This window comes from Xiphophorus couchianus, chromosome 7, assembly GCF_001444195.1.
Source record: "Xiphophorus couchianus chromosome 7, X_couchianus-1.0, whole genome shotgun sequence".
NCBI lineage: Eukaryota > Metazoa > Chordata > Actinopteri > Cyprinodontiformes > Poeciliidae > Xiphophorus > Xiphophorus couchianus.
The window spans coordinates 4,430,460-4,445,238 of record NC_040234.1 but is presented as its reverse complement, the minus strand read 5'-3'; the positions used below and the strand labels follow the sequence as shown (position 1 = coordinate 4,445,238).

The 14,779-nt window shown below is 39.7% G+C and overlaps 2 protein-coding genes and 1 pseudogene across 2 annotated transcripts; 2 read left to right on the top strand and 1 right to left on the bottom strand.

Annotated features, from left to right (window-relative positions):
• LOC114148876 (trace amine-associated receptor 13c-like) lies at positions 1-1,130 on the top strand. The gene is made up of 2 exons (XM_028024371.1): positions 1-173; positions 314-1,130. The coding sequence occupies exons 1-2, from the start codon at positions 1-3 to the stop codon at positions 1,128-1,130; spliced, it is 990 nt and encodes a 329-aa protein (XP_027880172.1).
• Positions 1,131-8,280: 7,150 nt separating this feature from the next.
• Positions 8,281-9,413, top strand: LOC114147624 (trace amine-associated receptor 13c-like). The gene is made up of 2 exons (XM_028022122.1): positions 8,281-8,444; positions 8,615-9,413. Exons 1-2 carry the CDS (start codon positions 8,281-8,283, stop codon positions 9,411-9,413), a joined length of 963 nt encoding a protein of 320 aa, XP_027877923.1.
• Positions 9,414-12,474: 3,061 nt separating this feature from the next.
• Positions 12,475-13,636, bottom strand: LOC114147687 (trace amine-associated receptor 13c-like; annotated as a pseudogene).
• Positions 13,637-14,779: the final 1,143 nt, after the last annotated feature.

The window sequence follows — 14,779 nt, the reverse complement described above, 5'->3', positions numbered from 1 at the left end:
ATGGAGATCCAAGACAGAACTGATCTCTGTTTCCCACATCTCCTCAACAGCTCCTGCAGGAAGCCCACACTTCACTGGTCTGAAGCCGTTCTCCTGAACTCTGTAATGTCTTTCATCTCACTGATCACCGTAGCGTTCAACCTGCTCATCATCATCTCAGTCTCCCATTTCAGGCAGATATTAATGTCCTAGCATCAACCTATATTTCAATGTTTTTGAAATGTGAAGTTATATTTCCAGGACCTCTGTGATCATCTCTGACAGATTTAATGACATAGTAAACGGATTATTGATGTTCTCTGTTTTCTTCCAGGCAGCTTCACACACCCACTAACATCCTCCTCCTCTCTCTGGCTGTGTCAGACTTTCTTGTTGGTCTACTGTTGATGCCTTTAGAAATCTACAGAAGCACAGCCTGCTGGTTTCTTGGTGACGTCGTCTGTGTTTTGTACTTTTATCTAGTTGTTCACATAGTCTGTACTTCCACTGGGAACATTGTTCTCATTTCAGTCGACCGCTATGTTGCCATTTGCGACCCTCTGCATTACCCCACCAGAATCTCCACGGCAAAAGCCAAATGCTGTGTGTGTGTGTGCTGGCTGTGGAATGCCCTCTACGGCGTGTTCTTTTTGAAGGATGACATGATCCAACCGGGAAGAAGTAACTCCTGCACTGGAGAATGTGCACTTCTCATTAACTTTGTTGCTGGAACTCTCGATGTCGTTTTGAACTTCGTGTTTCCTTTGACCATCATCATAGTTCTCTACATGAAAGTGTTTGTGGTGGCCGTGTCTCAGGCCCGTGCTGTGCACTCTCACGTTGCAGTCATCACACTCCAACATCCACAAAGTTCAACAGCGACAAAATCCGAACTGAGAGCAGCCTGGACGCTTGGGATTCTTATTGTCATATACCTTGCATGTTTCTGCCCCTATTGCTTTTATTCTCTTATTGAAGTTAATCAGTCCAGCACGTCTCATGGTTCACTTGTGGTTTTTCTGTTTTATCTAAACTCCTGTCTAAACCCTGTGATCTATGCGCTGTTTTACTCGTGGTTCAGGAAAGCCATCAAACGCATCATCAGTCTGCAGATACTGGACCCGGGCTCCCGTGAGGCCAACTTACGGTAATGAAGTCCAGTGGGTTTTCATTCATCTGTCTTTCAATGTTTCATTTAACTTTAAACATTTAATGTTTGTATGATTACAAGAGAAAAACAAAGGCATGTTTTTTTGTACCTTCTTTCAATTTTTATGAGCAACCATTAGGTCAATTCTTCATTAAAGGTTGTTGTGACGATATATTTTCATTTGGGATCAGAACCATTTTCTTGGTAGGAAAAGAAGGCACACGGACACAATTTTTTGTCTCATTCAAATAAATCTGCCCATATCGATCTTTTGCAGTCTTCTTTTTTTCTCTACATTCAAATGTGTGATGGCACATTTTCTAGTTGTTAGTTCAAATAACTAACCCTTTTGGCCAGGGTTAGTTATTTGTAATCCCACAATAAAAAAAAAATCCTTACTCAAAATGTAATTCTGAACAAAATCAGCTCAACAAAAGATATAACAATGTCCACATTAGTTCCTTGAAGGTGGAGTATGTAACTTTTATTTATTTTTAAATATCTTCTTTACATATTTGTTAAAACTCTCACCATGTTGTGACAGTTTGTTATGAAACTTTTGCACCTGCAATCAATTGCACTCGCAATCTTTGTAGGTCGTCCATAACTCGCCCACTAACAGAACGGGCAATTTTCTTAAGAATATCTTCTGCAAAATCCCCAACTATAATTTCCCCAAAACTCCACATGTGGCTGTGGCCGTACAAGCAGCTTGTTGTTCTGACAACAATGTCTCCTCCGACGGCAGATAGATGATGAGCGCTAGCTCTGACGTTTGAAATATGAATATATGACATGTAACAGTTTACATCCACTGCTTCATTGATTTCTAATGGCTTATTGCGTGAACAAGCTTATTCACATGTAATTTTTATTTAATTCCTCATTTAATGCAAACACTGCAATTGTGAAATTCTGTGTTTTTTGACATTAGCAAAACTTACGTAATGTGATGACCAGCTAGCTCAAAGGCGATGAAAAAATGGGAGCCAGATGAGAAAATCTCCACAAACAATAATTTATTTATAGAAAAAATATATGGTTCTGGGAAAACTGCACAGTCAATATGAGAAGAGTGTCTGATCCAGAGGATCATCAGCCCGGTATGTTCAGTTAGCAGTGTGTTCAGTTGCTTGTTGAAACGAAAAAAAAGAGAAACGCATAGCGGCCTGGAGAGACACCTACTGGACAGGAGGGGACATTATATTGTAATGTAATGTCTGAAGTTAAATCAGACCCAACGTCTCCTGTTTTAGGTCAGTTAGAATGACCAAAATTATTTCTATTTTCTAAATGCCAGAAGCCTTAGTGAGAAAGTGTTACCGAGATTTATTTATTTATTTTTGTTACTTTCTTCGCATTCAGAAGGCTTCGTACATTTGGTGAGTGTCAAAACTAATTGTCTTTTAAACTGTATGACTTGGGTCAAACTTTTTAGGTTTCCATCCACAAGCTTCTCACAATAGTATGCCAGCGTTCTGATCCATTCCACCTGACAGAACTGTCACTACTCAAACAAACTCAAGTTTGCAGGTCAAAAATATTCCCTGAAATGTTGCATTTACTGCTACACCAGTAAAAGTCAGTTTCTGACATGTATTTAGCTAATTTTTGACATGTAATTTTCAAACAGAGCTCTGAAAAGGAATCCTAGGGAGGTTGAATACAAATAATTTTTTCCCCTTGCTCAAATGAATTTGATTAAATGTTGCACATTTCTAGCATTAACGAATATTGGTGCAACCTTAATCAAAGGCAGCCTTATGTGATGTTTGTCATAAGTTCAAGGGTTTTTGTAAGTTGGGCGGTTCTTGTGTGCATAGAAAGCAAAGTTTCTAATGTTGTTGTTGTTGTTCTGTTTTATGCATTTTAATGTTTGGTCCTATTTTTTTTTTATTAAGAAGTGATATGTTGATATGATATAATATGATATGTTGACTGACAAATTTTGTATGTGAATTAGTTTGGTCAGCACACACAAATTAAATATTTTTGATCAACTCACGTCAGATTTGTGAGGTTGATGATAAACACTAGTTCAATCTGGAGAGACTCACACGGAGAAGAAAAAAGCAGTTAAAAAGATTTAATGCTACAATTTCTTTGGCGTTCGGACCCGGCAGAAGACCGTGAGCCGAGGGTAGCCGTGAGCAGGCGGTCTGCTCGGCGAGCTTGGGATAATCTTCCCCCCCGGGACCGAAACTGGTGGTGGAGCGGAGCTTGGAGAGGAAGAGCACAAGGGATCCTGGAGGACGACCCTCATGGTGAAGGTGGAGAAGGGGAGGAGGTGGGTCGAAGCACGGCTGACGAGCAGGAAGACCCCAGGGTAGCTTGGACTTTTGAAGGTGTCTTTGGACGACGATTGGCTGGAGCGGCGTGAAGCTCCGGTCCAGATTGGCTGCGGTCGGGCGTAGTGATTAGGTGATGTGGTGAAGCTGGTCGAGTCTCCCAGTTTGAATTTTCGCCAAGGCTCCATAATATATATATTTTTCTTTCTTTTAAATTTGTTTCAATGGTCTAATTGTCTTTTAACTATGTTTGACCCGTGTGACCATTTTGATGTGCTCAGTGGGTTTTTATAAAGAAAATAAAGCAACAAGCACAGTTACAGGAAGAGGTTTGTTTTAATTTTACAATCATTAAACCCAAACAGAGGGCCAAATCTTTTTCAACAGGAGACTTTCATTACACATACCTAAAATTAATGCATAATCTACAGAGCAGAATTGCTATGGAGGTGATTAGCTGGTAGCTTACTTTTCTCGTGGTTCCAATACCTCAGTTTGAGTCAGGTGTGTGTGGGGGGTGTGTGGGCGTGCTTTCGGGTGTGTGAACCCTATAAAATGCTTTGTCACTGTGATCCAAGCTGGGCATTTAAAATCTGGGTCATGTTACAGTTTATTGTGGATAATTTAGAATTTCTGGCATCACATGAATTGAGGGTTCAGGTTCATGTCACTTAAGAATCACTAACTAACAATATCAAGAATGTATAATTTCTGACATATTAAAAAAAGAAAGAAACCTTGATGATATTATTTAAAGACAAGGAGCTCAGTGAAAAAATCCTGTTTATGCTAATTAATGCATTCCAGGCTATAAAAATCTGAACTTGTAATTACATTCCTTCTGTCTACAGTATATTAGCCTTACTGGAGCCAGGCTGGAATATCTTCAGTGTCACAATGTGTTTAATTGCTTTTCTAAACCAGGGATAAAATATGGTGTAGATTAAAGGGTTAAGGGAAGAGTTAATGCAGAAAAGACACAGCACAGCAGCAGACGTGTTAAACGATACATCACCTCCTAGAGCAGCACAATAAAATGGACACAAACACATTAGAAACACAATGACTAAAATACCAAGAGTCCTGGCTGCTTTCAACTCAGATTTTCCTACTGCTGCTGAACGCTGCAGGGACACAGCTGTAACTGAGGAGCGGATGGCTCTGGCCTGAAAAACAGCCACTACAAACACTCTGGTGTAGAGAATTATGATGACTGTAACTGGAACTGTAAAGGTTAAAGCAAGATCAATAGCAAAAGCGTTATAGTCAAGAATCACACATGTTCCTTGGCAGGGAATGTTTTTTCCACTTACGCCATCCTTCACAAATGTAACGCAGTATAAAGCTGAATAAATCCAGCACAGACTGATACACAGTCGTATTCTTGTCACAGTGATTCTCCTGTGATAATGCAGAGGGTAACATATAGCCACATAGCGGTCAACAGATATCAGTACGACATTTATAACTGAGGCACAGACTATCAGACTGACAATGTACGTGTAAAGTAGACACATGATTTCACCAAGAAACCAGCAAGACATTAATCTGGAGCCAGCACCTGGAAAAACAACAAGGCCCACCATGAAATCTGATATGGCCAGAGACAGAAGCAGGAAGTTGGTGGTTTTGTGAAGCTGCCTGGGAAGGAGAAAAGAATAATAATAAACTAGAACACAGAAACATCACAGATTAAGCATTTAGATGCAGTCTAGAATTTGATTTACTGACATTTTACTGACATTACAAACATTGCAGAAATAGTGAATATATAGTTTCACCATAAGTTTTCCTTGCCTGAAATGGGAGACTGAAATGATAACAAGCAGATTTAGAGCAACAGTAACCACACAGTTGAAGGAGACCAGAAATTGCAGAAACACAGCGGTGAGCCATTGAACTGTTGGTTTTCTACAGGAGGTGTTGAGGAGTTGTGGAAAGCAAAGTTCTTCATCATGAACCTCCATCATCAGAGACCATGAAAGATAAGAGCCAAGACAGCTCTGTGATTGTAACTCCTCTTTATGTCACTTTATCTCTTTCTGGCAAACAGTTCACAACAACAGCTCCTCCCTACCTACCATCCATAGCAACTTCCACTTGGCAATGTCACGTGCGTAAAGTATGTTTGCTGTTTTTCACTGGCTATTCTTGTTATTCAGTTTGACCTATTTTACTGCATGGCTTCCCCCAGAAAACCTGCTAAGTCCGGTGGGTATGGAAAGTTTTCAGACCCCTTTTCAGTTTTTCACTTTTTGTTTCATTAAAGGAAACCTCTTCCAGAGTGCTCAGGACCTCAGATTTGGTCGAAGGTTCAACTTCCAACAAGACAATGAGTCGAAGCACACAGCTAAAATAACAAAGGAGTGGCTTTGGAACAACTTGGAAACCACTCTTAACTGGCCCGGCCAAAGCCCTGACCTTCAGGGCTGTCTAGAGAGACCTGAAAATGGCTCCACCAACCTGATGACACTGGAGTGGATCTGAAGGAAGAATGGCAGAGGATCCCAAAATCCAGGTGTGAAAAACGTGTTGCATAATTCCCAAAAAGACTCAAAAGCTCAAAGGGTTTGTTCTCAGCACTTTACTATCACTGTTACTGGTGTATACAAGAAAAAGAATAATACCTTTATTAGTAACCTGGAGGGGAACTACTAAAGAGGGGAAGGTGACATTTCAGTACAGTCTGTCCAAAAAACACAAAACAAACAACATAACACATGGGTAGACAAGTGCCTGTTACACTACTATTTCATTAGATGCAACAATGAACGCTAGCAAAGTGAAGGGAAAAATAGCAATATCTCACACTTTTAATAAATTTTTTTTTAAAAATTAAATGCCAAAGTGAACAACACAGCCAGCTGGTGTAACAAATCCAACCTCGATTGCCGTACCGGTTGAAAAATGCTTGACGTTCAATGGAACATTTTTGTGCTCCTCTCTAAGGGCTGCCACCTTATCGTGGTGGAGGGGTTTGAGTGTCTAGGTGATCCTAGGAGCTATGCTGTCTGTGTCCACTTCAGCTCACAGGTACCCATGGCAGCAGACAGAGGAACCAGACTAAGCACAGCCTGAAGACCCATTATGACAAGCAAAATCATTGGAAACAGGGTTGCCTCACCCGGATGCAGGTCACCGAGATCCCACTCTGGAGCCAGGCCTGGAGGTGGGGCACATTGATGAACGCCTGGTGGCCGGTCTTTAACCCATGGAGGCCAACCTAGCACAGCCTGCAAAGGAGACGTGGGTCCCCTTTCCTATGGGCTCACCACCTTTGGGAGGGGCCAAAGGGTCAGGTGCAATGTGGGCACATCCATTGTCAAGGCAGCGTATCAGAGCTGTGGCTGCAAGGTTGTCAGTGCCTGTTGTCCAGTCTCACACAAAGTAATCCATCCACCGAAGCCTGAATGTTGCCTTTGTGTTAGCACCAAACTGACCATGCCTTAATGCCTTGAAGGATGTTTATAATCATTTTTTTTATTATTATTTCACATAATTTCTTTTAAATGCATAAATTATTTTTGTATTTTTTTAATGTGAATTTTATTTTGGTATGCCTGCTGTTTTGAACATCATTTTAAAGATGCAGCTCGAACAAAAATGTCTCATAATTTCAAAACCGTTGGTGGACATCTTCAGTGAGGGATGCTGTCAGGCTGAAGAAGGAGTTCAATCGGGTCTTCTTGGCTTGTAGGACCCCAGAAGCAGCTGATGGGTATCGGCAGTTCAAACGCCATGTGGCTTGGGAGGTTACTGGGGTAAGAACTCAGGCATGAGAGAAATTCAGAGAAGCCATGGAGAAAGACGTCCACACGGCTTTGAGGTGATTCTGTCTGGCGTCTCAAGACAGTGGATCAGTGGATAGTCTATATATTGAATACTGAACATGCCATCAGATGTGTTATTCATATTGATCTCATGTCTAATGCAATATATATTGTTAATGATTTGTTTTATAGCCCTAATGGTTTGTAACCCAGAGTTAAAATCTCCTTAACACTAAAACATCTCAGTTTTCTCAGCTGGTAGAGATGTTGCGCTTTATTACAGGTGCTGTCTGTGTGTCTCTTAAAATCCAAGTGTGTGTCCACTTCAGTTCCCAGGTACTTAAAAGACTCCACTGCAGGCCCTGGATGACAGTCAGCTGGAAGACAGATTACCTGTAAGCTTTGGTTCTGTCTCTGCCCAGTATTTTCCCTTTTAGTTCGTATTTCTTGAGAAGGAGTCTCAGGAGACGAGCTGCTCCAATCACAACAAAGTTTTGCAGTGAGCGGTGACAATAAATGTGGTTAAAATGATCTTTTTTCACTTACGTTTCCTTTTATTTTCCAGTTAGTCTAGAATTTTACATTACAATTTCAACTTGTTAAAATCTGCCAGTTCCTGATAAATAAATTGGTAGTTTTTTGATTACCGATACTGATTTCTGAGATTCTGGATGGCAGACTGCTGAGTTATAAAGTCAACATTAACATATTAACCCTCTTCACTTCTGGTGTTGTAATCCCCATCATTAATCCCAGTCAGAAAATCTCACACCTTAACATAAGTAAGTTTTAAATGTACATTTGTACAAAGATATAGTTTGTATAAATCAGGAAAATATTTTCTGAATCTTTTTCGCTTTTAACTAGTTGAAAATTAACTGTAAAATTGAAGACTGACCGGAAAACGAAAGGAGGCTCGAGAGAAAAGCAACATTGGTTGCTAAGGGTGAGCTGAGATGTGTGAAGTGGGCAGGGCGAAGGACCACAGAGGCCAGTTGTTGTGTATGTGTGCCATACAGAGATAAAAAAGGATGCAGAAAAGAGTTATGATCAGAGAGCCACCACAGTCATTAATCTTTCAGGGTCTTTGACAATGGAGGTATATAACATAGAAGAACTCTGCTTTCCACAGCTCTACAACACTTCGTGTAGGAAGCCAAAAATGTCAAGGAACCCACTTGTGTTTCTGCTGTTTTTCATCAGTGTGCTCACTGCGACACTCAATCTGCTTGTTATCATTTCCGTCTCCCATTTCAGGCAAAGAAAAGCTCATTTCATTGAAAACCTTCACCGCCAGATGATTGCATTTGAAACATTTTGCCTATCATACGAAACTGTCAAACTGTTGTCTTGTAGTAATTATGCTTGTTCATTTAAAAACACACTTCCAGTTTTTTCCTGTTGAATTATTCTGTTTTCCTCCCCAGGCAGCTTCAAAAAAACACCAACTTCCTGCTTCTGTCTCTGGCCATATCAGACTTCATGGTGGGCTTTGTTCTCTGTCCAGGTGAAGCTGTCAGACTAACATCTTGCTGGCTTCTTGGTGATGTCATGTGTTTACTGTACATACATATTGTCAGTATGATTTCCTGTGTGTCAGTTGGAAATGTCGTTCTCATATCTGTTGACCGCTATGTGGCTATATGTTACCCTCTGCATTATCACAGGAGAATCACTGTGACAAGAATACGACTGTGTATCAGTCTGTGCTGGATTTATTCAGCTTTATACTGCATTACATTTGTGAAGGATGGCGTAAGTGCAAAAAAGCCTTCTTGTCAAGGAGAGTGTTTGTTTTTCATTGATTTTGGTGCTGCAGTTTTAGATCTACTTTTAACCTTTACGGTTCCAGTTACAGTCATCATAATTCTCTACACCAGAGTGTTTGTAGTGGCCGTTTTTCAGGCCAGAGCCATCCGCTCCTCAGTTACAGCTGTGTCCCTGCAGCGTTCAGCAGCAGTAGGAAAATCTGAGCTGAAAGCAGCCAGGACTCTTGGTATTTTAGTTGTTGTGTTTCTAATATGTTTCTGTCCATTTTACTGTGCTGCTCTAGGAGGTGATGTATCGTTTAACACGTCTGCTGCTGTGCTGTGTCTTTTTTGCATTAGCTCTTGTCTTAACCCTTTAATCTACGCCATGTTTTATCCCTGGTTCAGAAAAGCAATTAAACACATTGTGACACTGAAGATATTCCAGTCTGGCTCCAGTAAGGTCAATATAATGTAGACAAATATAAAACTTTGAGGAAGTGAATAAAACCTTTTTCACTTTTCACACAACCTCTAAAATCTTTGTTCGCAAATTAAGCGCATTTTTCCACATGAATGAGTTTAAGCCCAACTCAAATGACGGAAACCAAGCACCTACAGACCCTATTTATGCATGTAAACTTTGCAACTCCAAGTAAAGCAATTCTCACTCACCCTTGTGTAAGTTATCTTCTGTAGGTTAACAGATGTACTTCATCTGCTACATGAGCTCAAAAGATGGGAAATAATTGTTCACTTCTCATTGTCTGTAATGCTGATCTTATATAAATGTTTCTAAAATAAATTGCACCATGTTTGTATTTTTAACATTGTGCTCCTATGTGAATATAAAAACTAACCCCATGCTTCAAACTTACAGTGTTTGTTACTTTTCTTCATCCACTCACAGCACTAATGTGAGCTGAGTTCATTAAAGTGACAGTAACATCCATATTTAACACATCAACAGTTTGTATCAAGACATGACAGTAGATATTAGTAACAAGCCGTTCAGCTCAGACATGGTTGTACATAATTAGAGATGGTATTGATTGTCTCGAGTAATATTTATATACAACATCGCTGAACCTATTTGATTAATACTCCAGAATACTGCTGCTATAATCTAGTAATACATTACTGAATGAATTGATTTTAGAACCTGTTTGAGATTCTTTTGTTTATTCACAAACTTTGTTGATCAAGTGTTATTTTCTGTCTGATGAACCATGACATGGAATAGTGTTTCTTCTGATTGAATTTATTTTGTATTTATTTTATGTATTTATATTGTTTATTCAACTCAGTTATTAAAATAGAGAAAAAACAGAATTTACACACCATGTTGATTTTATTTTTGACTATCTCATTTTTAAATATTCAATCAGATGTTCAGTGATTGAATGTTTAATCATTGGTGATTAAATGAATCATTGAACCATTAATGATCCAATGACGATTAAACATTGAATCATTGAAAGAAAAATCTGTTTTTTAAAATATAGTTTATTTGAATCTTTTTTTGAAATTATTTTAAGAAAACAGCACTAGCTGTCTTTGTTGAACAGTAAGTTGACAGTAAATAAGGTGAAGAGAAACACAAAAGAAGAAATTGAACTATTTCATTTCTTTTTCAGTTGCTTTTGCCCCTTTGGGTGTGAGAGAGGGGGAAGAGCAAAAGGCCTGAGCTCTGTTATCAAACCCAGGAAAACCCTGTTGAGGAATACAGCCATTGTACATTGTACACACACTCTATCGGCCGAGCCAACCAGTACCCAATTTACTCAGTATTTTAGAGTAGATTAGATTTATTGTCATTGCATGGTCATTTTTCAGGACAAGATTAAGCAGAGCAACTGCTGGTGTCCTTATATCACAACACTAACAAGTCGGTTGGTCCTGCAGTATCCCAGAACCAACGTAATAGTAGTGTGACAGCTAGACACCTACAGCTGTTGTTTCAGATGTTTTTTTTATTTTTATGTTTTTGTCAAAGTTATTACAAGTGTTATTGGGTCTTGTTCACCTCTGACGTTTTTTTTCTGATAAGGTTAAGTCTTCTGAAATGTTAATGCCAAATAACTTGAAGGTCTGATCCCTGTCCACACCATCCATGCAGAGAAGAAATGGTTCAGGTCTGTTCTTCCAGAAGTTTATCACCATCTGGTTGTTTTTGTTGTGTTTAACTGTAGGTTGTTTCTTCCACACCATTGTGCCAGTTTCTGCATTTCATCTTTGTGGAAGGACTCATTTCCTCCTGTACCAGGTCCAATGACAGAAGTGCCATCAACAAATTTAACGATGGTGTTGAAGGAGTGAGTGGATATGCTGCATAATGTGTACACTTCCCTGTGGTGAACCTGTTCTAAGCTTTTATTGTGGAGGAGCAGAGGGGCCCAAGTCTGGTGGTTTAAGGACGATCAGTGAGGGAGTTTTTGATCAATTCAAAGGTGGATAGGGGTATGTTCAAAGAATACATTTTGTCAACAAGAATCAACGGAGTTATTGTGTTTAAAGTGGAGGAGTAGTCCAGAACGAGCATTTGTACATAATTCCCCCTGTTGTTCTCAGTGCTATATGGAGTTCAATGGTGATGGCATCATTAGATGATTTATCCATCTCTGGTTGATTTTGCCTGTTGAGACGATAGTTGCTGACTTAAGACAGGGGCGGACAGTTCATTGTGCCAGAGAAACATTGAGAATCTCTCTCAGCCAGTTAGAACAAGGTTTCAGTACCATCCTTTTGGCCCAGGTGATTTCTTTGCATGTGCTTTCTCGAGTACCCAACATGTTTGGTGTTCCTGAAGGGTAGGGACTGGAGGACTGTGGCAGTGGCAGAGCTGTATGGGTTTGTGACCATCCCACCTCTAATCTTAAAAAAAGAGAGAGCGATTGAGTTCATCCACCAGTAGGGGGTCAGTGTAAACAACCTCGGTTCTAGCTTCTTCATAGGTTTAGTCAGATGTAGAATGCTCTGTCAGACCAATTGTAAGATATTTTGAGCGTTCATAGTAGAGTGTGATATTACTATAGAATATTATTTCATGTTTTATTTGTTGCATATATCTGGTGTTGCTGTGTGAAGAATGCACAACATGTTTTGATGTAAAGAAATCTGAATTAGTTTAAACTAACGTGCCCCGAAAAAAATCCCAAGAAAAAAATCTGGTTTCTCAACATTAACATTTCATACAGAGCTGTGACATCATTGCATAATTCATCAGTTAATGTCAGTGCTGGACTTGTAACTTACTCTATTATTTAAAAAACTTGAGAGTTATCAGTAAGGAACTTATAAACAATAACTGAGACTGAACTATTTGGTTATTATTTTTCTGATAATCAGGTGGTGCCCAAACTTGGTAATTTGATTTATTTTGTTGATCATTAATTATTAGTGAAGGCAATAAAAAAATCAAGCTGTCCATAACAGAAGTGGGAGAATACTTTTTATTGGATTGGTGCTCAATAGACGTTATAAATAAATGCTCTCAGGACTGTTGAAATATGGAAGAAGATTTTATTTACTTACTTTTTCTACAATATATTGGCCTTACTGGAGCCAGGCTGGAATATCTTCAGTGTCACAATGTGTTTAATTGCTTTTCTAAACCAGGGATAAAACATGGCATAGATTAAAGGGTTAAGACAAGAGTTACTGCAGAACAGACACAGCACAGCAACAGATGTGTTAAACGATACATCACCTCCTAGAGCAGCACAGTAAAATGGACAGAAACATATTAGAAACACAATGACTAAAATACCAAGAGTCCTGGCTGCTTTCAACTCAGATCTCTGTACTTTTGATGAACGTTGCAGGGACACAGCTGTAACAGAGGAGCGGATGGCTCTGGCCTGAAAAACGGCCACTACAAACACTCTGGTGTAGAGAACTACGATGACCGTAACTGGAGCAATAAAAGCTACAATAAGATCTAAAACTGCAGCACCGAAGTCCATGAAAAACAAACACTCTCCATGACAAAAAGCCTTTTTTCCACTTACGCCATCCTTCACAAACGTAATGCTGTATAAAGCTGAATAAATCCAGCACAGACTGATACACAGTCGTATTCTTGTCACAGTGATTCTCCTGTGATAATGCAGAGGGTAACATATAGCCACATAGCGGTCAACAGATATGAGAACGACATTTATAACTGAGACACAGACTATCATACTGACAATATGTATGTATATTACGCACATGACATCACCAAGAAGCCAGCAAGATGTTCGTCTGCTACTTTCACCTGGAAAAACAACAAGGCCCACCATGAAATCTGATATGGCCAGAGACAGAAGCAGGAAGTTGGTGGTTTTGTGAAGCTGCCTGGGAAGGAAATTAGAATAATAAACAAAAGCACTGAAAGATGTAAATGTGACCAAGCAAAACTCATATCAGTCTACAGTTTGTATGCGATGGTTAATTTGAATCAATAAAAACATGACAAACAGTTTAGACTGCTTTCCTGCTGGGAAAATCATCATCATTGCATATAGAAAAATATACTTTCTCTTGCCTGAAATGGGAGACTGAAATGATAACAAGTAGATTGAGAGTCACAGAAAACACACAGCTGAAAGAGAGCAGAGATTGTGGAAACACAGCGGTGAGCCATTAAACTGTTGGTTTTCTACAGGAGGTGTTGAGGAGTTGTGGAAAGCAAAGTTCTTCATCATGAACCTCCATCATCAGAGACCATGAAAGATAAGAGCCAAGACAGCTCTGTGATTGTAACTCCTCTTTATGTCACTTTATCTCTTTCTGGCAAACAGTTCACAACAACAGCTCCTCCCTACCTACCATCCATAGCAACTTCCACTTGGCAATGTCATGTCAACATTTTGTCTGTGGCTTGTCTCTTTTGATCTTCTGGTTGTTGTTTATTTTGTCCTATTTTACTTTGTTACATGCAGTGGTGACTGCATGTAACAAAGGTTAACAGGAAAACTGATCTCAGTGCCTCTTAGCCAGCTGGACATCATGTGTGCTGTATCGTTGTACTGGTTTGACGAACGCTTGTCTATTGAAGTGTGTGCACTTATTATTTTGTTCCAGGCTTACAGCTAAGTGGGGCCTTGTTTAGTAAGATGCAAGGTTCATGGTCTCTCCTAGGTTTTTCCCTCCACACTCAAGATTCTTCCTGCATTATTTTAAAATAAACCATTAACTATACCCTCCGGTTCTTACCTATTTATTCCCTGGTATTTTGTTACATCCCTCCATACTCCCAGACTGTCTTTGGGATGTAGCATTTGGGGGTTCCTCCGGGAGATCTTTTGCTGCGGTAAGCTTGTGAAGATTTTTTTGTTTGTTTGTTTTATCTTTTGTTGTTTATTTTGTTTTGTGGTGGGTTCAGTTGCCCCATTTTCCACAGCTTTGTTTCTTTTATTTTGTAAGGTAAGTGGGTTATTGGTGTGGTAGAGGGAGACTTACCAGATCCTACGGACCTTTGAGCGGATTGGTCTGTCTGATCTCCCTTCTTTTGTTCATTTTGCCTGTCCCAGCACTCTTTTTTTATTTTTTGAGGGGAAGTGGGGTTTCTAAGTAGATTGTCTTCTTAACAAGGCATTCTTTGACTTGGCTACTTTTGTGTCTAATCCTTCCATTAGTCCAGGGGTGTCAAACTCCAATCCTCAAGGTTCCACTGTCCTGCAGTTTTTAGATGTGCCACAGGTACAAAATACTAGAACGAAATGGCTTAATTACCTCCTCCTTGTGTAGATCAGTTCTCCAGAGCCTTGCTAATGACCTAATTATTCTATTCAGGTGTGGTGCAGCAGAGGCACATCTAAAAGTTGCAGGGCAGTGGCCCTCCAGGACTGGAGTTTGACA

Coding starts and splice junctions, on each gene's coding strand:
- LOC114147624 (XM_028022122.1), top strand. CDS start 8,281: ATGGAGGTATATAACATAGAAGAACTCTGCTTTCCACAGCTCTACAAC. Junction 8,445..8,614: donor ATTTCCGTCTCCCATTTCAG/GCAAAGAAAAGC, acceptor TTTCCTCCCCAG/GCAGCTTCAAAAAAACACCA.
- LOC114148876 (XM_028024371.1), top strand. CDS start 1: ATGGAGATCCAAGACAGAACTGATCTCTGTTTCCCACATCTCCTCAAC. Junction 174..313: donor ATCTCAGTCTCCCATTTCAG/GCAGATATTAAT, acceptor GTTTTCTTCCAG/GCAGCTTCACACACCCACTA.